The sequence below is a fragment of the Paramormyrops kingsleyae genome, chromosome 25, assembly GCF_048594095.1.
Source record: "Paramormyrops kingsleyae isolate MSU_618 chromosome 25, PKINGS_0.4, whole genome shotgun sequence".
In the NCBI taxonomy this organism is placed as follows: domain Eukaryota; kingdom Metazoa; phylum Chordata; class Actinopteri; order Osteoglossiformes; family Mormyridae; genus Paramormyrops; species Paramormyrops kingsleyae.
In genome coordinates this window covers 19,690,740-19,716,936 of record NC_132821.1, presented here as the reverse complement: position 1 = coordinate 19,716,936, position 26,197 = coordinate 19,690,740, and the positions used below count along the sequence as shown (strand labels likewise).

The following is a 26,197-nucleotide window of genomic DNA, read 5'->3' as shown; positions in this document are numbered from 1 at the left end:
AGATCTGCTCTAGGGCGATGTGCTCCCTGACCTTTCCCCTTTAAAAGACTCCACCTCCAGCAGGCATGAAGCACACAGCATCACCAGTACATTCCAACGTTAAGGGACTGTGGAAAAAGACACATGCAGGGCTAGCAGTAAACACATCCCTAATGCTTTAAAGGTTAGGGTGCAATCATCCATATAGGGCAGTGTTTCCCAACCCGACCCTGGTAGGGAGCTGGGAGGGAGCAAAAATGTGGACTGTGACAGGGAGCTGGGAGGGAGCAAAAATGTATATTGGGGTGGGAAACACTGCTATAGGGGAACATGCTGAGAGGAAACCTTCAGCCAATTATACAAAAACACTCGTTAACAATGTGTGAGAAAATATATCATTCTTTACTTTTAAAATCGATAATGTACAATACTTTACAAATAAATAACACAATATGAAAAACAATGCTAACAGCCGTGGATGGAATAAGGAGCCTATTTTCAAACCCTGCCCTCTTACAAACAAGAGTATTGATATCATAATCTCTGTAGTCATGCGGAACATGTCTGACAATGGATACTGGTCTCAGTAAGAAAAAGGACAATAAATATCATATAAATATCATTTGGTGGTGAGAACAGAGAAACTGAAGTGAGGCGTGACCCCGCCCTAAGCATGAGCCCACCCCGAGTGGCCAGCTCAATACCAGCTTGGATTTACACCCCCGCCCCCTCCCCCCAACCCCGACAAGGCTGACAGCGAGACCTGCTCCGGGATGGATAAACCAGCCGGTGGGGTACTTGGGGGTCCTGTCACCTGGCGCAGGCGTGACAGTGCGTAACGTCGCATTCCATAGACGGAACCACCAGAACACCCCAAACGGAGCATCTCACAACCCGTCAGCCAGCGCCGATCACACAAATATCATCTTATTTAAGTGTGTAAATCCTCAGATGGACAGCTGAGACAAACAGCAGTAGCTGACTTCTGTTCTGAGGGAAGCGAGGGAGGTACGGGAAGGAGGCCTCTAACCTTAAACCCCCACCCCCCAGCACTCAGCCGCCAACATGTCACACCTGTACACTTGGGGGGACGGACGGTCTGGCACCTCAAAACAAACACATCGAAACAGACATGACTGTGCTAACTAAAGAGAGCAATCTGACATAGAGTCTTTAAAAACCCGCTCATTTATTAACATACATCTCATTTCTTATATACATGGCATAATTTGTGCTTTTAGTAAAACAGTAGAGAAAATGCATACTTCGTCACAAGTCTGTCCTTCGTCTCGCCAGCAGAGGGAGGTGTTGAGGCGCTTCCTGACACCGTTCATGTGAGACTATGTGCTTTACCAACACCAAAGGCACCCGTGTAATTTTTTTTTGTCATTTCTGTTCCATAGAAAGCACGTCCAACCCAAGCTCACCATGACCACTTCTTCATGGGTGGGGGGCTTCTCTCACCTCTGCTCTGCCCCCCCCCCCCCTCGTTAATTGGGGGATATGAAAAATAGCATTTTCATATCCCGTGCCGACTAGGAGTTCCATACGCAATTCCTGATTTCTGTCCACGAGTGAGGAAGAGGAGGAGGAGGACTGGTGGGTGAGGAAGGCTTCTCTGGTACTGGGATGGGGGGGTGGTCCTCAGCTCCACAGGCAGACACTGCTGACAGCCTGGCAGGTGGAGCCGGCCTCCGCTGGGGCCAGGTACAGCCGGCCGTTGGGGCAGGAGCAGAGCTCGTACACAGTCTGCCGGGGGTAGGGGGTCCCCAGCGAGCTGGGCGGCGTGCCGTGTGGAATACTCCCCAGCCGGATGGTCTTTGCATTTAAAAATATCTGCAGGGGAAGATGGTGGGGGGTGGGAAAGTTAATTGGCTGGTAGAAAGTAACAGATTCTGTTCTGTTTGTTTGGTCAGCCCAGCCATGAAGGGGTCACATGAAACCTGGGGGAGACACACATGGTTAGTACATCCACTTCATGGCAAAAACAACCATTTACTTCAGGAGCGCCAGCTCCGCGAACAATTAGCACAAGGCTCTCAGGTTCCTGCTGGCCTGCAGGGCCGATGTGAAGGGTCCCTCGCCACAGCACCTCTGTCCCGGCTTGGATATGTAAAACAGCCCAGCCTTCAGGCCTTTCATTACCGTCCTGTAGTTCCTCCCTGTGTGAGAGGTGTGTGCGCTCGTAGCTCGTTAACGGCAGATCAAGCCGAGGCTACGAGAAGGGAACAGAGGACGGCGGGGGGGCGTTTCTGTTCACTAACGGTCATGTTTTGCTTGTGCCTGTTTGTGGTTTCTCTGTCGAGCATGTATTCAGGTTATAAGTCAGGACAAAAAGATGACTAAAAGTATTTGGAGCAGGAGAGAAGCAATTAAGGTGAGAGGCGCTGTGTCCCAGTCTGATGGGGTGCCCCCTGCTGGCAAGGCTCAAGACCCGAGCTGCCTGATTAATGGTACGAAGCGCCTTTTCACTCCTTCACTAGGCTGTCTCCATTATCGAAGTGCCTAATCTGCAGGAGTCAAGACTCAGGGTGCAATGGGGAGATCAAATTAGCAGCCACCCTGCCAGCCACCATTGCTAATTACCCCACGCGACCTGCCTTTATCAGCCACCCAACATCACTTATTACCCAAATGATCCACCTTTAGCGGTTGCCCAACATCACTACTTACCACATGCAACCCGCCTTTAGCGGTTACCCAACCTCACTACGTACCCCACATGATCAGCCTTTAGCGGTTGCCCAACATCACTACTTACCACATGCAACCCGCCTTTAGCGGTTACCCAACCTCATTACGTACCCCACATGATCAGCCTTTAGCGGTTGCCCAATATCACTATTTACCACATGCAACCCACCTTTAGCAGTTGCCCAACATCACTACTTACCACATGCAACCCACCTTTAGCAGTTGCCCAACATCACTACTTACCACACGCAACCTGCCTTTAGCAGTTGCCCAACATCACTACTTACCCCACACAATCCGCCTTTAGCGGTTGCCCAACATCACTACTTATCCCACACAATCCGCCTTTAGCAGTTGCCCAACATCACTACTTATCCCACACAATCCGCCTTTAGCAGTTGCCCAACATCACTACTTACCACACGCAACCTGCCTTTAGCAGTTGCCCAACATCACTACTTACCCCACACAATCCGCCTTTAGCGGTTGCCCAACATCACTACTCATCCCACACAATCCGCCTTTAGCGGTTGCCCAACATCACTGCTTATCCCACACAATCCGCCTTTAGCGGTTGCCCAACATCACTACTTACCACATGCAACCCGCCTTTAGCAGTTGCCCAATATCATTACTTACCCCACACAATCCGCCTTTAGCGGTTGCCCAACATCACTACTCATCCCACACAATCCGCCTTTAGCGGTTGCCCAACATCACTGCTTATCCCACACAATCCGCCTTTAGCGGTTGCCCAACATCACTACTTACCACATGCAACCCGCCTTTAGCAGTTGCCCAATATCATTACTTACCCCACGCGACCAGCCTTTAGCGGTCGCCTGTCATTGCTAATTACCCCACACAATCCGCTTTTAGCGGCCACCCAACATCAATAATTACCCCATGTGAGTCGCTTTTATCGGTTGCCGTGGCGCATTAAGAGTATTAAGTGCCGCTAGGCAACAGCACACATGGCGTTATGTCAGAGAAACGGAGCTGACTGGTGGCTGACAAAATTCAGGGTGTGAGGGAAGGTGCTGGCTAGGAAGGTCAACTCAGCCGTCAGAACAGTCTAACCCCTGGTGATTTTGCGGACAACAGAGGGGGCGCAGTGGGAAACGGACTGCACTTGCTGCAGGTCAGACTGAGAACTGGCTGTTAGATAACGACCGAAATCTCCCAAAGTAACACACCACCCTTCACACTTCATTCGCCCTCTTAGAACACCATGAAATGCTGGAGATCTTCATCCTTCCTCATCACCGTCGTGTCACCAGGCAGCAGCTCCCTTCTCCTGACACTTTCCTCTCTGCCTCGTCAGATTCCCCATAAAGCCTGCATTCCCATAGGGACTGCGAGTAGAGTCTCCAGCACACTTCAGTCCTGGAAGCAGCATCACACTGCACAGCCCCAGCAGAACCACAAGGTGGATGCTGCAGACAGGCCGCAGGTTATAATCTAAGGACCCCGGAGAGCACCTCATAATAAGTTATGTCTGGAAACGAACACACGGGGAGGGGGGTCTGAGAACGTGGGGGCTTGGTGGAGGTAATTTCCCTGCGTGGTGAGAGAGGAGCGCAGACACACGCGCAGAGGAGCACGCCACTGAGTGTTAGCGTCTGTCGGCTCATGGTGTTTATGCAGCTCTGTTCCTAGTCGCTCCTGGGACCTGCAATTATACCCACTCAAAACATCTTTCATGCATGATGTATCCCAGTGCGGGGTGGAAGGGGGGGGGGGGGGCAGCATATGCAGGTACTGCTGTAGGTCCAGCTTCCCAAGGTCCTTGTGACTAAGCCAGGGTAGCGGATGGGGCCCCTCCCTGGGGGGGCAAAACGGGCCCTGAAATCCACAGTGCAGCATTTAGCTGCAGGAGCTCGGCGGCTCAGCAGGACACATGTAACTCTGACAGCTGGGGCAGCAGCTTTTGGATGAGCTCCACCCCAAACTTAACAGGTTTAAACTGCCCGGATCATCACCTGGCCACTGCAGAAAAGCCTGCTGAGATGCCCGCAGGTTCCTGGCTCTCCTCCAGGCCATGGCGCCACATGACATCTGGCAGAGCACGGTGCGGAGCAACGGCATGGAGCAGCAGCCGGCCCCCATGATGTAGACTCCCCACTATAGAGACCCCTGAGGTACAGACTCCCCCCACATAGACCTCCTGCCATGTAGACTCCCCACCAAGGAGACCCCTATGCTGCAGACCACCCTCACGTAGACCTCCCACCTTGTAACCTACCTACCAAGGAGATCCCTATGCTGCAGACCTCCCCTCACATAGACCTCCCTCCATGTAGACTCCCCACAATGGAGACCCCTTTGGTACAGACCCTCCCTCACACAGACCTGCCGTCATGTAGACTCCCCACCATGGAGACCTCTATGGTGCAGTCTCCCCTCACAGAGACCTCCTACTATGTAGACTCCACACCATGCAGACCTTTATGATGCATATCTCCCCTCAAATAGACTTCCAGTTGTTTAGATCCCATCAACATGTAGACCCCCAGTTACACCGACAACCAACCATGTAGATCCCCCCCACTGCATAGACCTCCCAATAATATAAATCCCCACAGTGTAGAGACACACAGCATACCCCCATGAGCTGCATGTGGGTATTTGTTAAGAGGTTTTACTTCAGGGGTGGAGCAGATGCTATTGGTGACCCGGTCACTCCTCCTCCCATGGATTGGAGGAATGATGACAGCAGACAGAAGGAGAGGGCAGGGAGGGCCTTCTCTCAGCGACCTTGCAATCCCATCACTAATGAGGGAATTCACAGATTTCTTCTACAGGCACATAAATCACACGCCTGGTGTCAGCTAAGTGACCTGATCTCTGATCAGCCCCAGAGTGGATTACAATTGCATGGAAGCACACCTCACTTCAGCAAGAAATGGTGCTGCTCTGCCCCTGCTTGCGTGTCACAGCCCCAGTTAATTGTTGAGCAGCCATTATCTGCTCTGAGGGTACACTTCTATTATCCCCGGAGTCAAAAAAGTGAAAATAGCCCATTTTTGCAGTCAAGTGACAGACATAATGATTTATTTCCCAGCCGCTTGGAAGTTAATTAAGTACCTCTCTGCTTCCTAAGCACTCCGACGAAGAAACAGCATCCAGGCTGCTGATGTGAGCACATGGCAGCAGGTCTGCAAAAGTGAGAGTCAGTGCTAATGTGTCCCTCATCTTCCGCAGACAATCAGAGGCAGCCGTCATGATGCCAACAGTCATGGAGTAATCAGAGTCACATGACTCAAATGTTGCGATCAACTGAAATCCAGGTGACGGGAAATAAGGCCAATAGAGGGGATGCTCACAGCAGGAGCATCATGGGCAGCTGACAATGTCAGCCAGTGTTTTCAGGAGGCCGACAGCACCCCTGGCAGCAAGACTGTGGTCCCTGTGGTCCTGTAGTCACAAGGACCTTGGGAAGCTGGACCTACAGCAGTACTGTGGCCTGGCAGCAAGACTGTGGCCCCTGAAGCATGGCTGTCAGAGCTCGATGGCACAGAACAACAACGCAAGGCTTCATGGTGGCTTTAATTAAGCTGTGCCGGCTATGACGGGGACAGCGGGACATGGGCGCTGTGACTGATGCGGTCATTATGGTGGACATGCGCTTACCTCTCCCTCTGTGGACTGCAGGAGCAGCTCCTTCCGGCATGCCACCTTCAGGTCGCCCACGGTGGCGCTCACCTCCACCCCCTTTGGAGCCTCCATGGTCAGGGTTCGAGTCGGCGACTCCAGCCTGTGGAGGGTGTCAGCAGTAAGAATTGCAAGAGGCCGTCATGGTCGCATCATTCAGAGACGCTCCCAGGAAATACCCTCAGGCATGAGAAGATCAGCCCCGGGGAGTCATTTAGGGACTGATGGAAGGGCATACACAGGCGTGAGGATCCTGCTTCTTCACGTGGAGAGAAAGAGCTGACGTTTTGTTCATCTCAGAACCGGAGCATGTCTCTGCTTTGCCCGGGGAAATCCCACTGCCAGACCTTCTAACTTCCTCTAATTTTCATCCACTCGACAAGAAAGTTTAATGGGACTTTTTGAAATTTATTTACCAGTGGAGTCTGCTTGGACCCATACATCTTCTGTGAAGGGAACATCTGGCCTTTAGCTGTACTGAACGAAGTGTTCCATGCTGTAGTGTTTGTTTACTGGAACAAATACTTGAAGTATGCATCAGTTTGAGTTTCATTAACAATTTGCCAACTCAGAATTTACATACATTTACACGTGGCATAGTGACGAATGGCGAGGGCACCCCGAACACTCGTCATTAACGGGATCTGCTGGTGTCAGCAACAGCACAGTGCCATCTTTCAGCGGTGAAGGTCACGATTTGTGGGGATGCGGAGCCGCGATTCGGAGGGCCGGAGAGCAGAACCCAATGCAGCGTGGGGCCACTCGAGCGGAAAAAGAGAGTGAGCAGGAGCAATTTAAACACTGTCAGCCGAAGACTTTAAGCCCTGCTCCTCCGCTGGGACTTCCCAAGTATGTTGGTGGGACTCCACCTCCGCTCTCCCTGATCGCTTCTAGGGACGCATCCAAAACAACTGCTGCTCCACCGGCTGTAAAAACATTAACCCTGGAAAAACCAGGGGGGGCATAAGATGTCATATGCGAAGGTGGAGATCATCCCGTCGTTTAGTCATCCCTGAGGCAGTCATTTCTGACGCCATCATGGTCCCACCGCTAACAGCTCTATGCATCAGGACTAAGGCCAGTGGAGCAGCACAGGGGTCCTACCACTTCTGCACAAAATGTCAGTAAGAAAAAATGGACAATAAGGTACAGAGTGAGGGTGGATGGTAGAGTGTAAAGGTGCAGGGTGGTGGGTTTCCCACAACGTAAGTAAAGTAGACCCATGGGCCCATGGAGGCGATTCTCAAACACTGACTCGTCCCATTGATAAATCACGGCACCAGTGGGGGAATTTCAGGACGCAGGCCCCAGCGGGAGCACGTGAAATACAGATGGCTGATCAGGCGAAAAAAAACGGCATCCATCTGCCTCGGCTGCCCCGGCCACGCAGGACCAAAATCCCTCTGTCAGCAGAGCCGTGCCGCAAGCCCAGGGAGCCCGGCTGGGAGGAGCCACACCATGTGCCCGGGGAACCCGGCTGGGAGGATCCACACCATGCGCTCGGGGAACCCGGCTGGGAGGATCCACACCATGCGCCCGGGGAACCCGGCTGGGAGGAGCCACACCATGCGCCCGGGGAACCCGGCTGGGAGGAGCCACACCATGCGCCCGGGGAACCCGGCTGGGAGGAGCCACACCATGTGCCCGGGGAACCCGGCTGGGAGGAGCCACACCATGCGCCCGGGGAACCTGGCTGGGAGGAGCTACACCATGTATCTGGGGAGCCCGGCTGGGAGGAGCCACACCATGCGCCCGGGGACCCCGGCTGGGAGGAGCCACACCATGTATCTGGGGAGCCCGGCTGGGAGGAGCCACACCATGCGCCCGGGGAACCCGGCTGGGAGGAGCTACACCATGTATCTGGGGAGCCCGGCTGGGAGGAGCCACACCATGCGCCCGGGGAACCCGGCTGGGAGGAGCCATGCTGCATTCCCAAAGAGCCCGGGTGGCAGACAGGCTCCCAACTGCATGGCTGGAACACCTCTGGCTTTAGGGCGATCTGGGTCCAGATCCGAGGGGCTACCTCTAGCTAAAGAGAGAGCACCAGTTGGGCAACGTAAAAAAAAATAGGGAAAGAGGAGGGAAGAATGAGGGGCAACAACCGTGTCAAGTAAGCAAGATCTGCGGCTGCTGCCCTCGAATAAGATGGCAGAGCTAGTGCTGGGGAATGCCAATCTGGTACAACAGTCTATAGTTTATAGGAGAGGCCAGCCCGAGCAGAGTAAGGGCAAGGTGTGTGGGAGACACTGGGCTGGTCCACACCCCGTTTTGCGGTCCCTGAGATTCTAAGATGGCCGTAAAGTGGTGTCATTTTCCATCCTTTCAGAACACTGATCACGAGAAGCTGTCTGTCCGCTGAATCTGACTGCTCTGTTCAGCAGCCGGGGTCCCGGCTCAGGCCCCTAGCCTGCGATTTGCCATTCCTGCCGCTGGTCACCTTGGATGACAGAGTGTTAAAGACAGGTACGATGATTAATAATAAGCACACAGCCATCCAGCAGGAGCGGAACCAATTTATCTTAGAAGACGTTGAGAAAAGGCCCCCCGGTCACCACTGCCACCAAGACTCACACCTAAAGATGGTAAATACCCTGTGCAGTTGACCCCCCCTTGGCCGCTATAATAACTCCTCTGCAATGGGAATATTAATCTGAGTTTCAGTGAGGCGCCATTTGAATTTTGTCTGTAAAACTATATCATATGTCATTAGCCTTTAATAGACTGATAGTGGGACATTACATGTCCCATTTAGCTTCAGCAGGATGGAGGCCAAGAGCCTGCAGGCCAGAGGACAGATGAGCCCAGATGGTTATGGACACCCTGTGTGTCGGGTGTGAGGCCCATGCACTGCGCAGGAGCAGCGGGGAGCCAGTCAGGTCGGCGTCTGCTGCACTCCCGCCTTTACGCTGAACTGGCCCCAAGAAGCTGAACACAAGCAGCAGCTCCCGCTTGGGGGGGGGGGGGGGGGGCTCCCATCCTCTGGATCTGCAGTCCCACGCAGACGTGACTATGAATGGTCCGACTCTCCCTGGTTGCTTATATGGGCGCAGTTCCAAACAGTGGGCCACTGTGCAAAATCTCTGCGACGCCCAGAGGATGGGAGACACAACTGTGACCATCCACTGAGACAAAAGCAGAGCCGGAGTGAAGACAAACCGAACCGCGAGCGCTGGTGACAGGGGCCTCCTGTTGGCATCCCCGGCACACAAACCAGGCTGACAGGATCAAAGTGGCACAAGCTCAAATGCCAACCTCACTGGCTACTGGAAACTGGTCAATAAAATTCAGCCATGGTGACCCTGACAGCCAATGGCAGCCATTGACGTATCGAGCCAGAAGCCACGTTTTCCTGAATGAGATGCCACATAAACATCAGTATCATTCCTAAGTTATGTTCAAAAGGTACACTGAGCCGGACGAGTGACCCAAAAACGTCTGCCTGTGGCTGCAGAGTGGACTGCAGATGAGTGACGGCTCCCTCACAGCCAGGCATCTCTGAATCGGGATTCTCTGCTAAGTTGTGAAGCTCTGCCCTCCCATTAAAAGGGCTGTATCATGCAGCGGTACCATAGGCAGTACAGTTACTGGTGTCAGCGGCAGGCGGCCCTTACTTCAGGTCTTGGAAGGGCTCGGCTCGGACGTGGGGCGTCTCCACCGAGTGCTGGAAGACTGCCCCCTCCGTGCCTGAAATGACAAGCGGGGCCCTGGTTACTCTATGGTGGGGCTTCAGCAGTAGGTGTGTGCTGAAGGTCACGCTCCACTGCAGAACCACGACTGATACCGGCGAGCGATGAGCCCACGCGTCAGCATCACCTCTACCAGGTCTGACACGCAACAGTGGGGAGTGGAATGCAGCCCTCGCTCCTCTTTGACTGAGAAGCTGACTGACACACACCTGGATTTGGAACATCTCAGTATTTTCTTCTGAAATTCCCAAAAGGGAAACTACAGCTCTTAATGTCTCAACAAAAAGGCCTAAAGGATGCAGATGGTAAGTAGTGATTATGAAGTGTGTCTGGATCCTGGGGGGGGGGGGGCAGAGTGTGGGGATGGCCGGCCGTCACCTGTGACCCGCAGCTTCTCCGCCCCGACGGTGACCTCCTCCTCGTCAGCTGAGAACAGCACGCGTTTCCCATCACTGCTTCGTACCTCGAACCGCTGGCACTGAGCATCCACCATCTCCGAGCCTATGGAGGGAGGGGGGTGTATTATTTATCTCACTTCAAGTCTATACAGACCAAAAAGATAAAGAGCAAAAGGGCATTAAGGTTGGGGGGGGGGGGCGTACCATTTAATATGATATCAAACTTTAAGGTGTGGAGACAGCTGATGAGAGCGGACAGGAAATGAAAACACCATAATCATCACACATGCTCAAGCTGATGACAGATAAGAGGTAGGACCATCGCCTCTCAAGCCCCCCCCCCCCCCCCCCCGGGACTGATCAGCATTAGCCTTTAACGTGTGTGACTGATTAATGGCTCCTCCTTGTGATGGGGAAAAATAACTCCTGACCTTGCACAGGTCTAGACACTCTTGCCCGTGAATTGATGGGATCTTGCGGTTCTCCATCGCTCCCATCTCACTGGGAATCGCTGCCGCTTTGCAGATCGCTTTGATCTCACTGGGAATCACTCCCACCTGCGGATTGCGCTGGGATCACTGCGAATCACTGCCATTTTGCGAACTGCTCCGGGCTCGTTGGAATTCATTGCATTCGCTGCGTCTTGCTTAGACGGTTCAGCTTCTGCATACTTTCTCTAGGACTGAAAGCTGAAGCCTTCAGCTCCACACAGTTTTGAAAATGTTGGCCAGGTTACCAACTTCAGGACCAGTTCCGTGGACGCATGTCAGGCTGGGCCTCGTCCTCATAGGCTGGACTGGGCCACAATATAGTATATATGGCAAATGGTGAAAAGAGCCTGAATGTCCCTGAATGGCATCGGAAGGTCTGTCTGCCTCTCTGGATATGTGCCGCTACATTTGGTCTCGTCATGAATCCGTCAGTCGCCTGTCCCACAAGGACATGCTCACTTTGTCCCAGCGCGGGCCGGTGCGTCTCCCCCGTAAGACGTCATTGAGAGCTAATTATCAAAGCAGTTTCTAAGATGAATGAACACATGAGGATGAATCACCTGCTTGACTATTAATTGATTCTGCTTCCCTTTTTTTACACTCTCCAGCAGAGCATCAGCACGACTTCAAGATCATTTTAAAGTCACCAGAAATGTGACTGCGATGCGTCATGGTGCCTGCTCCTCTGAGCCTACATTAACACACCTCTGAGGCACTTACTGCCGGGCCAGGGTACCAGCAGAGTAGTGAGGGGGGGAGGAGGGGTGGACAGAGGGTTTAGACCCCAATCGTGACCCCGCCCCCATCCTAAAAAATACCAGGAAAAAGGCAGCAACTTTAGATCCAAAGCTAGAAAAACATAGATGCTGATTTGAGCAGCTGCAGCAACTGGTTGGATGGCACAGAATCATATAGTCCAGGATATAGATGTCCAGAGTGACTGTTAAGGACAGAAAACAAAAGCCATTTTTCTCTGACATGCTTGCATTGAGAAATGGAACAGAAAGGCAGGGGGCCAGGTAGCCTCTCTCATAAGCAATATCAGCGAGAGCGAAGGTCTTTGTGGCAGAGTGACCCTGAGCCCTGCTGCGTACCTGACACGTGAACCCCCCCAGGTACTGGTTAAGTAGGCCCTGACCTCCCTCGCGCACCGCGTGACCGAATGCTTGTCGGGTCAGCGATTTACTTTGAGCGCCTGTGACTGCAAAGGTGAACTCTTCTTGGTTTATGGTGTACAGGTCAGCCCTCACACACTCGCTGCGCTGCACAGACGGGGAAGCTGTCAGGCCGCCACCCCCCCCCCCCGTATTCTAGGCCGGGGCCTCTGAGCCACCCCCTCGCTTTGAGACGGATGAATGTCTGGGGTTTATCGGCTTCCTTCAGGAAGCACACTGGTGCCACCAAGGTGTCCAAGCCGTATCTGAATGGATCTCCTGCTCTGGGAGCAGGTGCCGTTAAGGACTTTGATCACACAGCAATGATGATTCAATCCCACAACCTTCAGGACATGGACACAGGTTCCTAACACGTTGAGCAACCCCCCCCCCCCCAATGTCAGCAGGCCTCAGAGCAGCAGCTCAGTGTGGGGGCCCAGAGAGGGACTCACCGACTGTCACGCGGCCTGTGATCTGGCCAAGCTCGTTCCTGGCACTGGCGGTCACGTTGCGGTCTGACTGCAAGACCAGTGGGCTGTCCTGGGGCAGGGGAAAGACGGGGGGGGGGGGGGGGGGTGGGGGCAGGGAGGCAGAGGGAGGCAGACAGGTGAATCCTCGCTCTCAGGATGAGCCTGTCAGTCTGCCACGAGCTGGCAGATGATCACACTGCCCAGCTTCTTCTCGTCATCCTCCTGCTGAAGGAGAAGGTCTGACAGAGAGAGGAACAGCCCTCGAGCCCCAGGGCATCCTGTCCATGTGATGAGAGGGAGCTGCTGAGGGTCACACCTGCCTCATGGTTCCCCTTAGCTCGGCGGCCCATACCCCCACACCTCACTCGCAGCACTGCAGGATAGTGCCCCACTGAAGCCAGGAGGATGTGTTCTCTACACGTGCCCACGTCCGATTCCTGTCACCACACTCCTGCTGCTGGTGACAAGCTCTGCGACCCCACGAGCAACCCCCTTAGCGCAGACGTCCGGCTGCAGCTGTACATGATATGCAGTCACTTCACCAGTAAGATACAATATCTAATTAGTGACACAGCTACTCGTGAACAGCTCTGTGACACTCATCCAGAAAGCTCTACCCCAGCCTTGCCCCGTGTGTGTTAAGTCTCGACAGGGTGCTTAATCTCCCGGCACAGTGGGCCCCACAGCTAGGGGGGTGACAGCATGGCTCCCCATGCCACAATCCCATCTCCGCCCCTGCTGGCATGTCCGGATCTTTCTGCGGTGGCCCAGCATGCCAAGGGAGGGGGACTCGTCTGCAGTCTCGCCATTATGTCCAGTGGGGGTCTGCTCAGTTCCCTATTAGCCGCCCTACTAACCAGCAGCGCTAACCTGCCCCTGATAACCAGCCATATCCTCGCAAATGGATGCCTCCCTTCACCAGCATTGAGGAAGTAGCCCCAAATCCACGGCCCCCTCTGAGCGTCAATCTCTCCACTGATACGGCAAAAATTTTCCCACTGACTGCTGGGGAAGCTGATCGATGCTGCCGGCGCCCTCTTCTGGCCAGGCTTGGCGCATCGCACCCCGAGAGAAGTGTGCGCAGTGTCTCAGCCAAACAAAGCCATGAGTTTAATTAATAGCACAACGGAGAGCGTGAACGGCCCATGCCGCAGGGAACATCAGAGCCAGGCTGGAGGCTGCGTCCGAGTGGAGGAGGTGTCACCATTTATCATCATCATCATGTTTCTCTGAGGTTTCAAAACAAACATTCATCACACGTCGAGGACTGAATCTGTGTAAACTCCATCCCTCGATTGAGGAGGAAAGCCCCATCACAAGGGGCAGTTTAATTCGATTAAATTCAGTCTGCCATTTTCTAGCCCCCCTCAGTGGACAGTAATTAGCTGAGGAGCTGGGCTCCTCCCACAAGCCTGGACCAGTGAAGGATGTGGGCCACAAAAATGAATGTGGGGGGATATGATCGTATGGCTCATAAACAAGAGGACTGCTAACCCTCCCACCACGATTCACACTGTAGTCTTCATTACATCAACTACTCCTGAACCTCACCAGAGAGATGTACTGCTTTCCGGAAAACTCTGGCCTATCCCTTTAATCAGTGACTCCCTCTGATCAAAGCCTGTGATCTACCTGACGTGAGCTTAGCCAAGAATGACGGCTGTGTCTGCAGGAGCAGCCAGGAGGACACGCCAAGCAGACATCATCAAGGGATCAAGAAATACAGCCTCCCAATCTCATTAAGTTTTGATGGTACAGGTCTCCTGTCACTGCAAATGCAGCCTGGACTCTACAGATGCTATGAGTCTCCCATCACTGAAAACGCAGTGCAGACCCTATACAGAATGTGTCTCCCATCACTGAAAACGCAGTGCAGACCCTATACAGAATGTGTCTCCCATCACTGCAAACATAGCACAGACCCTACAAACAGAACGGGCTTCCCATCACGGCAAAGGTAGGGCCTACCCAAGAGACAGTACGGGTCCCTCGTCACTGCAAACACAGTGTGGACCCTACAGACAGCACAGTTCTCCAGTCCCTGGGTGTGTGTTACCTTCACTCTTCAACTAAAGTCAAGCCAAGTAGGTCTTTAATGACATTAAAACAAGGCAATTGCATAACAATGTAGAGTGCACAGTGTGCAAAAACTGTGCAAACATTGCAGGACAGTGCAAAAGGACAGGACAACTGCCACCGACGAGTACAAACAGCACAATGAACCCAATACTTATAAGTTTGGTTGTGCAATGAGGTAGCAATAAAAAAATAAATGTTGACTGGTCGACATGGGGGCGTAGAAGCACGTCATCTACCAAGGGCAGCAAGACTGCTCCCTGCGTTGCACTAACAACACAGCAGAGGTCCGGGTTATCGCCAAAACCAAGCCACGGTGAGGAATCAGACAAAGTGAGGTCCCCTTTCCATTGACACGGACACATCCCCCCCCCAAAAATAACCACCAACCAATCAAAATTAGCTTTTGAAGCATCATGTCTTTCTGGAAATGTATTAGCCCCAAAGTGCCCTTTACAGTCATTAGGGTGCTGATTAAATCTCACTGTACAAGAATGAAGACAAATGGGAGATGGGCTGGTCTTAGGCAGTGTAAATCTGAAGTCAATTTAATTAATGAATTAGCGGTTACTCACTGATGACCGCTCCAGTGCGTGACCCCCCTGCCCCCCCGGCCCCCTGTGCCACAGTATCAGATGAAAGGCAAAGGACACAGCCATTGCGAGTCCGGAAAATGAGCAGCAGAACCACTCGCACACACCCTCCGTGCTCTGAGGATGAAACTTGTTCATGCGCTATTCATATGATCTTCTGTTGCCTTGGCATCCTCTAACCTAAACTATGGATATTAACACCTTGTTTCCTTCAACTGTGAAGACAAATTCACAACAGATCACCGTTTGGCCGACTATACAGATTCATCCTTATGAGATCCCGCTGATTATGAGACCTGGCAGGGATGGAACTCCGATGAATCAAATCATTCTGGCATTATCTTCCTCATGTTATCGACATATGCTCGACTGCTCTAATCTCCGTCTTGGGATAAAATTACTGAACATGATCTATCAGATGAATCACCACAAACAGATTTTACAGTGTCCACACTGCCTTGTCTTATTTATTTAATCAGCATGAATAACAGTGCTTGTGTATGTAGGCGGACCGTCGGCTTTGCATGTCTCACTAACGGCAGCGACGATCGGAGCTGTAACACAGCCCCCTTTAATGGGGCCCCACCCTAGGAGACATCACACCCAGGCCATACGAGCTGCAGGACACAGGGGGAAGCCGTCCACCGCCAGCTGGAGCGCAGCCTGTAATTAAAACGCTCTACTGTGCATTCCCAGCCTGTCCGTGATGAGAGTGCCTGCGGCAACGCCAGCCGAGCCACACAAGCTCCGAGCGTCTCCAGAAACTCGCTAAAGACGCCCCACCCCATCTCGCTGCCTCACTTGTTTTCGTGGTGGCGCTTCGCGGTCGACTGTTTGGAAGTGTGCAGACCTGATTTCACAGCCACAGGTGGGCAGGTCGTGTCCAGAGGGTAAAAGCCCAGACCAAGATTTGATTTGAAACAACTAACCACTTAAGTATACAGTCACAGAGATCTTAATTGCCTGGCTGAAACAAAGTCTTGGTCTGGACTTTCTGGACCTGAACTACCCACCTCTGTTCACAGCCCTGTCTTTCGGCCCAAGACTGCCATAGGCATTTGTTCCACTAGATGGGGGAACTATGGCCTGCTTTGTCAAACCACAGATTTTCATTACTATCAACATGCTTGTAGCACCAAAACAGGTCCTTTCCAGAAAGGTAGGGAACATGGGCACAGATAGAAGAGTCCATGGGGAAGTTTAACCCCAACAGCACATTCACAGAACACAGTTTCAGTCAAGCAGCGGCAGTCGAGCAGCGGCAGACGAGCAGCGGCAGACGAGCAGGGGCAGACGAGCAGCGCCTTCTGCTGGAATTGCTCAGATTTACTAATAAAGCACTAATACTGGTGAAGGACTTCGATGAAGCCGCTGGTCAGGTTCTCCTCCACGCCTCAGTAAATCACGGGAAATGGCTGGGATCCCAGCCGCGATAAGTGATGAGGGTGGAAGGGGAGGGCAGCCGGAGTGTGAGCCAGCGGCACACGGAACCACGGGCAGTGCCTGGGTTTGGTGATCGCTTACATCTCCCTGGCAATCGATCACCGGCTCTACAGCGTTGTAAGGTGATAAACCCAGGTGAGCCAAGCAGGACGAGCTGCTCAGTTACTGCTTAAGCAGGGTCCACTGGGGGATACGCTGCTGCCCCCCTCCCCCTGCAACCTGCCGCTATCCAGGTGCATTTTGGTCTATTGTGTATAACTATCCCTATCTTAGAGCATAGAGCTGACACCCATTTCCCTGACAGGACCCCCCTCGCCTGAGAGCGGACACAGATGATGTTCAGATGGGCATCAGGCGCCGAGGCTCCTGGGAATGCCGGTGCCGCCGCCAGACTCCATTCCACTTAATCTTCCCTGATCCTTTCTTCTATAGAACGAAAATGGGGGAAAGTCAGTCAAATATTCCCTCAGATGGAAAATCGCACATCAGCAGGTGCCCAAGGAAGTATGAAATAAATAAAGAGATTAGAGATGGAGGAAATGCATCCTGGGAGCATTTTTTAATAAAGAGGCAGCTCGCTGGAAGCTCCGGCCACCTGGGATCCGGCGCAGTGGGTGCGCGAAGCACAAATAAGCTTCTCTCACTCCTGAGGGGGGTCATTATATTCTGTGGGGGAAGGGGGGGGGGGCATGAAACCCGTTACAGCAGTGACACAGTGGGGACAACAAGGGGTCACAGTCGCAGTGTGTTCGGGAGGCGAGGTCAACAGAATCACCTGGAGGTGGCATGGGCACTAATGAACATGGAGGTCAGCTTCAGACGCACTGCGATGGTGGGAAAAGCAGTCCGGCTTTTCTGCAGATCTCCAACAGTCCACTCCCCAGTTTACACCCAGCCCAGATCCCAAGAGCAGTAACTGCAAAGGGTGTGACATTGTGATGGATGACGGGTCACAGGGGGGCCTTCCCAGCATGCAGTGGGAGGCCCATGCCCCGCCCTCGCAGGGGAAGGACCCCGGCACGCCTGCCACTCTTTTCATTTCCCAGAGAGAGTGGCTTCTTCAGTTCATGGACAGTGCTGATGGGGCGTGAAATCCCTCTGTAAAAGCTCCCCCCCAACCCCCCACCCAATGGGTTTGTTTCACTTCTTCAATACTTCATGTACTGTAAAAAGTGGGGCTGATAGCGACAGGACAGGTCAGCGGAGCGAAGCGGAGACAGGGCTTGGGCACGGACATTTCCCAGAATGCTCTGGGTGAAGATGACAGGAAACCTTTACTGTCAAGAGGTCAGCTGGATAAACAGGTTAAGTGCGTCCTGGAGAGGTGTCCCCTGATGGGTGTGGGGGTCCTGCCTGGTGGCACACTGGCCACCTGGAGCCCCCGAGTGTCAGGGGAGCCCATCCATACAGCCAGGATGTCAGTAAAACTCCACACTGTGGATCAACACCATAATAGTAAAGCCAAAGCGAGCTGGCTTTGACCCATTTCAGGCTGAAACACGCCTCAGAAGCCCTCTGTGAAGCCTCCCTAATGTCCTGCATCACCCATTGCTCACACGCTCTTCATTATGCAGTCCTTCAGGTTGAGACGCTCTTACCAGAATACAAAGCGTCATGCAAACCGTGGGCAACAGGGTGAGCGACTCTCATAACACCTGCTGCCCTGACACACACTGCACATGCCTCGCACACGCCTCGCACATGTTGTACACACAGGCCTGTCCTCCTTACCTTGCGGGACTGTATCTCCTTGACATACAGGGGCAGCAGAAACTCGGAGACTCCCTCAAGGCGGATGCCCTGCTTAGTGACCCGGAGGTTGCCCATGCCGTCCTGTGGAGAGGGAGAAAAGGTCAGGAGAGCTCTGGTCCTCCACGAAAAGCAGAAGCATTGAGGGTGAACCTCGTGTGCACTTCCTGCCTCATTACGTCCCCCACGCTCCTGGCTTCAGGTGACATCCAGAGCTCTGTAACCTGTCTGCTGGCTGTAATGATCACAAAGGCACCGCTATCTCATTCATGAATGTTCTTGGCCTTCTTAGCTCTGGTAGTAGAACCGGCTAAATTGTCATTGGGTTATTGAGATTCCACCCAGTCCTGACGGATGAGTAATGGAGCTCAGAAACCCCACCCAGCAGGACCCGTTTGGCACCGCCTGCCCCGGCCTGTGGCCTCACTTCCCATGTGCAGATGTATGAGTGGATGAATGTGAGTAGATTGTCTCTGAGATGCACAGGTCACCCGGAAAAGGCCTGGCAGTATTAGGCAGGACTGGGACCCGGAAGAGGGAGTGAAAGGCAGCCACAGCATCTCTGTCAAAGTCAACTAGATGCTCATGAATCTGAGCCTCTGCCAGTAAATATAAGGTGATGCTCTCTCTTTCACACACACACACAGACAAAGACACACATACATACACTGGGGCACTTTCAGATCCCTCCCCAGCGTCATTCTCACTGAGAGAAGCTGTCACATCTCTATGTGCCAACCTAATATCTCACGTCTCCCTGAGTGACATGCTTTCAGCAGTCTGGCCCTGTCCATCCAGAGGCAAGTCAGCACACTGTCTCCAGGTCTCCCGTGCCATTCACACATCCCTGACATTCTGTATATTTGTTCAGGTTTAACCGTGTAACAGAGAAGATGTCTGTCTGTCGTTCGTAACGCAAGAAAGAGAAGCTGTTTCCCCACACTAAAAAACACCGATGCACCTCCAAACGCCTCACACCTGATCCCGTGACGCTTGGGAATATTGGTAGATCCCGTCCGGACCCCTCGCACGGCCCAGGCGTGATGGGCAGCTCTCTGAGAAGGTGCGTGGGCCTGATGAGTATGCAGAAATGACCTGGCCAGAGCAGGAAGGGGAACTTCAGGAAGCCATGAGACAAAGCAACATGTTTAACAGCAGGACCAGGGGGGTAGACTGGGGGATCAGCCAGGCCGCCTTTGGAGATGGGGTCACAACCCCATTTGCTCAATTAATGATTTCTTCACCCACATCTATCAATTTATTATTGAATTTCATGGATCCTCAGTGAGTGTGACCTTTACACATTCATCCTGCAGACATATGAGCAAGTAAGACCCCACTATGAGGGGGGGAACCAGGACTTGAGCCAGTGTTTGACCACAACGCGTGCCTTTGTCAGGGAACTCAGAGGAGGATTGACGTGACTGTGCTAAGTTTGGAAACCTTCTGGGATGGCTTCCCCGGCTAGACAATGATGAATTAAACTTTAGTATACATCGTGGTACCAGGCAGTCATAAATTAACAGGAGAACAAGTCCGAAAGCAACACGGCAACCTGGGACGCACATGGCATTTTCCGGAGCGTTTCCAAATGTGCTCCGCAGCATCTCAGGGGCTTCAGTACAATGAGGACACCGAAGCAGGTCACGGACGGCTCCCGCAGACGCGGAAGTCGATGGCCCTCCGTCCCTGACCAGACGCCCACACACGGGACCCAGGGCAAGACACGACTCTTCCAAAGTTCCTCTTCTTCGGGAATAATTAACAGCAGAACTTCTTTTTTGCTGTGTGAAGGTCACTTCTGCTTATGAGGAACTAAACTACGCAGCTCTCTTGATGACTAAGCACGGGCGTGTGCCAGCCTGCGCGTCTAACACAAACTGATTAGGCGTGAATGAATTACGCTAAGCAGACGGGACAGGGCCACACAGCTGCGGCCACCTCTGGATCTTCATTCCTCCAACCAAAGAGACCTGATATACTGGGACGGCAAAGTGGGACAGTCCCGGTGGGGGACATTTCTATTGGCTGATACCTAACAGGAGAGTAATTCCATTGGTCAATGTGGTAAAGGAGCATGTCCACTGGGGGTGCAATCGGTCAGCAGTTAATTTGCTGAGCAAATGATGTATGGGGTATGAACTTCCCCTGCAGAAGAGCGTCAGTGTGACGCGGGCCGCCCAGACCAGGGTGGCCTCGCACTCAGGAGCCGCATCGATTCAGTCTTGGCAGCGGCGCCAGCAGTATGGGGCAGTGGTGAGCCGTGAGTCGTCACAGGCCCCGGCCGCGGTCAACACGTATGTAAACGTGATAGGCGTCTGATCCAGACATGGCTCCACACCGTCATCTCCTCATCGCTATTAAAACGGGTTCCTGGAGAAAAGCAGGCTGGCCTTCCGTCACCCAACAGGAATTCCAGCTAACTTTTCCCTCCACTTCCAGCTCAGCTAGGAGCCCAGAGTGTTATTAAAGGCGAGTCTCGTGGTGCAGGCGCCCAAAGCTGAGCTGATTATCCGCACTTTCCGCCATAAATCCAGAGCTCCGGGCACCGTCCTGCATAACAAAGCGTGAAATATATGATGCACTCAATTACGCCATTAGGGAACGCCGGCCAGGTCACATTCTGATTTAACCTGTATGAGGGGCGGCTTCTGTGCATCTCCGCCGCCCGCGGCTCGCTGGGCTCCTCGCATGTGAAGACAAAGCTTCTGCATAACAAACATAATCCATATTTTCCAGACGATTTCAGCCGCTGCTCTTGCTTGACTTACCGCGCACGCGATTACGCCCCATAATTCTCCTCTTTAATGACCGGTGCAGTGCATTTATCTATACGCAGGAAATAGCTGTATATTTCCTGCTTACGCTTTTGACATCGTTTTCCAGCTGACCAGGCCCGGCTTGGGACTCACTGCGTTAATAGAGCCGTAAGCCCCGGGGGGGCAAAAGCATGCAGTCATGGTGACAGACGAATGCACCCCTTCGCGTTCCATCTCTCCTGATTGTACATCAATACCCGTGGCTCCCATCAGCAGCGGGCTGGAGTGCGTGGCAGGGGTGCTCTTGGTACTCTGAAAGGTTGGGGTATATATAGAGCAGGGTTCTTCAAATCTGGACCTCGATTCCAAATCCAGGCCTCGTTTTCAGTACCCCCAGGTTTAATAATTACTGATTCTGGTTGGTCAGAGGTTTCACACCTGGCTCACAGGTAGAGAAAGGCTGGAATACCAGCAGTGCTCGGACCTCAAGAACCGTGATTTGAATAACCCTGAGAGATTTTCTGCAGATTACACCTAAATATGTGAGAGAAATTACACCTAAATATGTTTTTTTTTTTTTTTTTTTTAGCATTTAAACACAAAATTAACAGGATAAAACAAGAAGATAATTTTTTTCTTAATGGCTTCCAAAACGATAAAGATCTTATCCCAACATTACCCCTGTCCTGCCCCGATTGTCCGCTCCTTCCTTGTGCCACGCCCCCTCGTTAACCTCGTGTGGGATCCCCATGTGATCAGCTGTTTCTGATTGTTGTCATTAGTCCTCTGTATTAAGTCCGCGTTTCAGTTTGTTTCCCCAGTCCGGTCATTGGGTGCGTTCGACTTGCTTACAGCGCTGTGTTAAAGTAATGCATTCTGATCCTGGCGCAATGCATTATGGTTAGATGCATTGCGACCTCTCACCCAGCTGCACAAACTGGAACCGCCTCTGTGATGATACACCTTTGCCTTTATTGGCTGAAGAGTTTAGTTACACGCATGACGTTAGTATCCCAGGCAGTTCAAATGCGTAATCTGCCATTTCTCCCAAATATCACGTAAAGCAGTGAGAACTGGTTTTCAGTTAATTTGCCTGGTAAAATAAAGTTTAAATAAATGACATACACTCACCTAAAGGATTATTAGGAACACCTGTTCAATTTCTCATTAATGCAATTATCTAATCAACCAATCACATGGCAGTTGCTTCAATGCATTTAGGGGTGTGGTCCTGGTCAAGACAATCTCCTGAACTCCAAACTGAATGTCAGAATGGGAAAGAAAGGTGATTTAAGCAATTTTGAGCGTGGCATGGTTGTTGGTGCCAGACGGGCCGGTCTGAGTATTTCACAATCTGCTCAGTTACTGGGATTTTCACGCGAAACCATTTCTAGGGTTTACAAAGAATGGTGTGCAAAGGGAAAAACATCCAGTATGCGGCAGTCCTGTGGGCGAAAATGCCTTGTTGATGCTAGAGGTCAGAGGAGAATGGGCCGACCGATTCAAGCTGATAGAAGAGCAACTTTGACTGAAATAACCACTCGTTACAACCGAGGTATGCAGCAAAGCATTTGTGAAGCTACAACACGCACAACCTTGAGGCGGATGGGCTACAACAGCAGAAGACCCCACCAGGTACCACTCATCTCCACTACAAATAGGAAAAAGAGGCTACAATTTGCACGAGCTCACCAAAATTGGACAGTTGAAGACTGGAAAAATGTTGCCTGGTCTGATGAGTCTCGATTTCTGTTGAGACATTCAAATGGTAGAGTCAGAATTTGGCGTAAACAGAATGAGAAGATGGATCCATCATGCCTTGTTACCACTGTGCAGGCTGCTGGTGGTGGTGTAATGGTGTGGGGGATGTTTTCTTGGCACACTTTAGGCCCCTTAGTGCCAATTGGGCATCGTTTAAATGCCACAGCCTACCTGAGCATTGTTTCTGACCATGTCCATCCCTTTATGACCACCATGTACCCATCCTCTGATGGCTACTTCCAGCAGGATAATGCACCATGTCACAAAGCTCGAATCATTTCAAATTGGTTTCTTGAACATGACAATGAGTTCACTGTACTAAAATGGCCCCCACAGTCACCAGATCTCAACCCAATAGAGCATCTTTGGGATGTGGTGGAACGGGAGCTTCGTGCCCCGGATGTGCATCCCACAAATCTCCATCAACTGCAAGATGCTATCCTATCAATATGGGCCAACATTTCTAAAGAATGCTTTCAGCACCTTGTTGAATCAATGCCACGTAGAATTAAGGCAGTTCTGAAGGCGAAAGGGGGTCAAACACCGTATTAGTATGGTGTTCCTAATAATCCTTTAGGTGAGTGTAAATAGTACACGTAAGTTAGTGGTTTATTTATTGTTACTGTAATGTTGTGCTGCTTTATTTGGTCCAGTCTGTGAAGAAGGCATTCAAGTAAGAATTGCATTGTAGTATGACTCATTTCCTGGCGCGTACAATTTATATTAGGTCAGCGTTCATGGTTTGACTTCTGATATTCAGATCGAGTTCTAGGTCAAACTGGTTTGTTCGACTTTCAAGAAATTCGAGTTCTAGGTGTATATAGCACCTTTTTAACCGTAACACTGAATGCGAGGGAGACTTGATGCTCCAGCTTTAGCAGGCAGTCTGGGTAATGTGGAGAACTGATCATATTACACAGCAGCTGTCTCCCCCCCACCCTACTCTAGATTGAGATTTTATTATTATTATTATTATTATTTTTTTTATCTTGAACATCCAGGATCTTCCCCGCACCTAGACAGATCACCTCTGTTAATTACAGGTGGATGGGCGTACATAAATATTTGCACAATAAAACTTTAATTGGACACTAAACCCAGCAGGACAGCGGAGAAAGTGCCCGTTAGCGCCGGCTGAGTCCAGAGCGAGGCCCTGCACTGCAGTCGGATCACACATCACTGGGAACCATCGTTCCTTTCCAGTTAGGGAGTGAGAACCTTAAAGCTCCTCCTTCACTCTGCACCCGTGAGCTTGCACTGCAAGTGAAGCCCTGTGTTAGTGTTCCCTGATTCACACACAGCCTGCTCTCTGCTCTCCCCGACTTCCCTCTCAGCTCAGTGACAGGTGAGGTGCGGCGCCCAGTGAAATGCCCCCCCACCCCTACCCCTACCCCCCCCAGGTACACGGCACGATTAATACGCATCGCAGAGTCGCTCACATGTCCTTCCTTAATCATCCTCAATTATTAATGGCTCTGTGACAAAGAACACAATTAGCAGAGTAATTAACGCACTCGGTGACGGGCTGTGTGTGCTCTCTGCTCCTCTTGGACCCTCCGGAAGTGGTGTGTGTGGCTGGGTGCGGGCTGCGGCCGTTTCCTGGGGACATGGGTGAGGTTAGGCTTGCGAGCCGAGTACCAGCAGCCCGGTCGGGACAGAAGCGGGACCCAAGCACAGAGCAGGCCTCGAACCTGAACACCAGCAGCGCACCCCTCTGAAACCAAACCCTTCATCAAGCAGGAAAGCCACACTTTTTCAGTAGAATTAAAAGGCGAGGCTGCGATAGCACAGCAGTGCATGGGAACCCACACAGACTCACATTAACCTTTATTATGTGCCCGGCCACTGGGCCTTTCATCTTCCTTAGTTTTATTGTTTTATTTATATATCAGCCTCAGCAGAGCGGCTCTCTGCCGCTAAAGTCCATCTGAACTTTCGTCCACCAGCAGCAGCCATCTGGCCACGTGCACCAGTACAGGGGGTGGGGGCTGCTCACCACGGTGAAGTTCATGACCTTGAGGATCCATATGGTGAGTGCCAGGTTCACAATCATGGTGATCAGCAGAAGCAGGATCAGGAAGTACAGGCACCTCTTCCTCCAGCCGTAGATCCCCGCGGTGGAGGAGGGGGGCGCCCCAGGCTTCTGGGGAGGGCCGGGCTGGGCTGCCAGGATGTACTGCTCCTGCGTCATCTGGGGGAGAGCAGCGGGTTAGACACAGAGCACATAAACGAATAGGGACAGCAGGGGCTCAGTGCTTAGGGAGAGTCAGGCACACGGAGGGTCACATTCCTACAGGCTTAACAGAACACAGTCTCACTGGCGCCCGGCCGACAGCGACAGCAGCAGGTTAGGCGATTTATTATTCAAACCGTGACGTCAGATGTTTTGTTTGTGGTCAACAGGACAGGAGCTGGACTCCCCTGAACTACAGCCCCTCTGCCCCACCAGGCATAGGAGATCAGCCCCTCAGCCAGACCTACACGTCACCTCACACCGATGCAAAGAGCCTTCCACCAAAGTCCTACTGGTTGCCATGGAGAAAAGAAACGTTTATTCCGGGCGGTAGAGGTCCACCTGCCAGCCTCTCACAGCAGCACCTTCTGCTGTTTTTAAACTACGGGCACGATCATGGATGTTTGCCGCAAGCCCAGCTCTTTGCGAGGTGGGACCACTTGCCTCAGCTCGCTTCATGCTACTGTCTGCGGAAATAAACGGCCCCGGAGATCGCGTACGGGAGCAGGGGTTAGCAACGGCTACCACGGCCCGGCTGTGCCACAGCTCGACGTCTCCAGGGCGTTGCTATAAACAGGATCCATGGGTTGCAAAAAAGCAGACTGGCATCTGTCCCAGAAAGCAGTGGCTGTCATGGCACCATCAAAACCGCAGACAGCCACACGCACAAACGGGCACAAGTCAGGTCAACAAGCAGTAAACAAGTACAAGTCGTTGTGGGCATCCCATAATTCTACGCAGGTCATTCATCTCACAAGCCTTCACATCTGTTAAGTGCATTCTTTCCTCACCTCAAATCCATTCAGCACAACCTGGCCGCTAAATCAGGGCCAGAAACGTCCAGACACTGTGACCACGTCGGCAACACAGAGACCCATAACCGGGGTTGACGCCTGCCTGCAGCTCAGGCCTCGCTCTGCTGGATTTCCCGGTCAGCCTGTGTGAAATTCTCGCAGGCCGCTGGTATGCCTGAACTGTAAATGAAATCTAGCCATCGATCGCTTTTTAAAGGTCACCCCGGCTCTTAATGCCGCGTGAGGGCGTGCCTGACGTGCCG

The 26,197-nt window shown here is 52.3% G+C and overlaps 1 protein-coding gene across 5 annotated transcripts in view; it reads right to left on the bottom strand.

Annotated features, from left to right (window-relative positions):
* Positions 1 to 727: 727 nt before the first annotated feature.
* The window catches only part of LOC111853580 (zeta-sarcoglycan), a 66,791-nt gene continuing 41,321 nt past the window's right edge, over positions 728 to 26,197 (bottom strand). For all 5 annotated transcript variants that reach the window (XM_072707272.1, XM_072707276.1, XM_072707274.1 and 2 more), the window contains 7 exons: positions 24,904 to 25,098; positions 18,370 to 18,471; positions 12,509 to 12,596; positions 10,392 to 10,514; positions 9,939 to 10,011; positions 6,307 to 6,430; positions 728 to 1,815 (listed from right to left, as the gene is read on the bottom strand). In XM_072707272.1, coding sequence (XP_072563373.1) covers positions 1,624 to 1,815; positions 6,307 to 6,430; positions 9,939 to 10,011; positions 10,392 to 10,514; positions 12,509 to 12,596; positions 18,370 to 18,471; positions 24,904 to 25,098 — 897 coding nt within the window. In that variant the 3' untranslated portion in view covers positions 728 to 1,623. The remainder of the gene's footprint in view (positions 1,816 to 6,306; positions 6,431 to 9,938; positions 10,012 to 10,391; positions 10,515 to 12,508; positions 12,597 to 18,369; positions 18,472 to 24,903; positions 25,099 to 26,197) is intronic.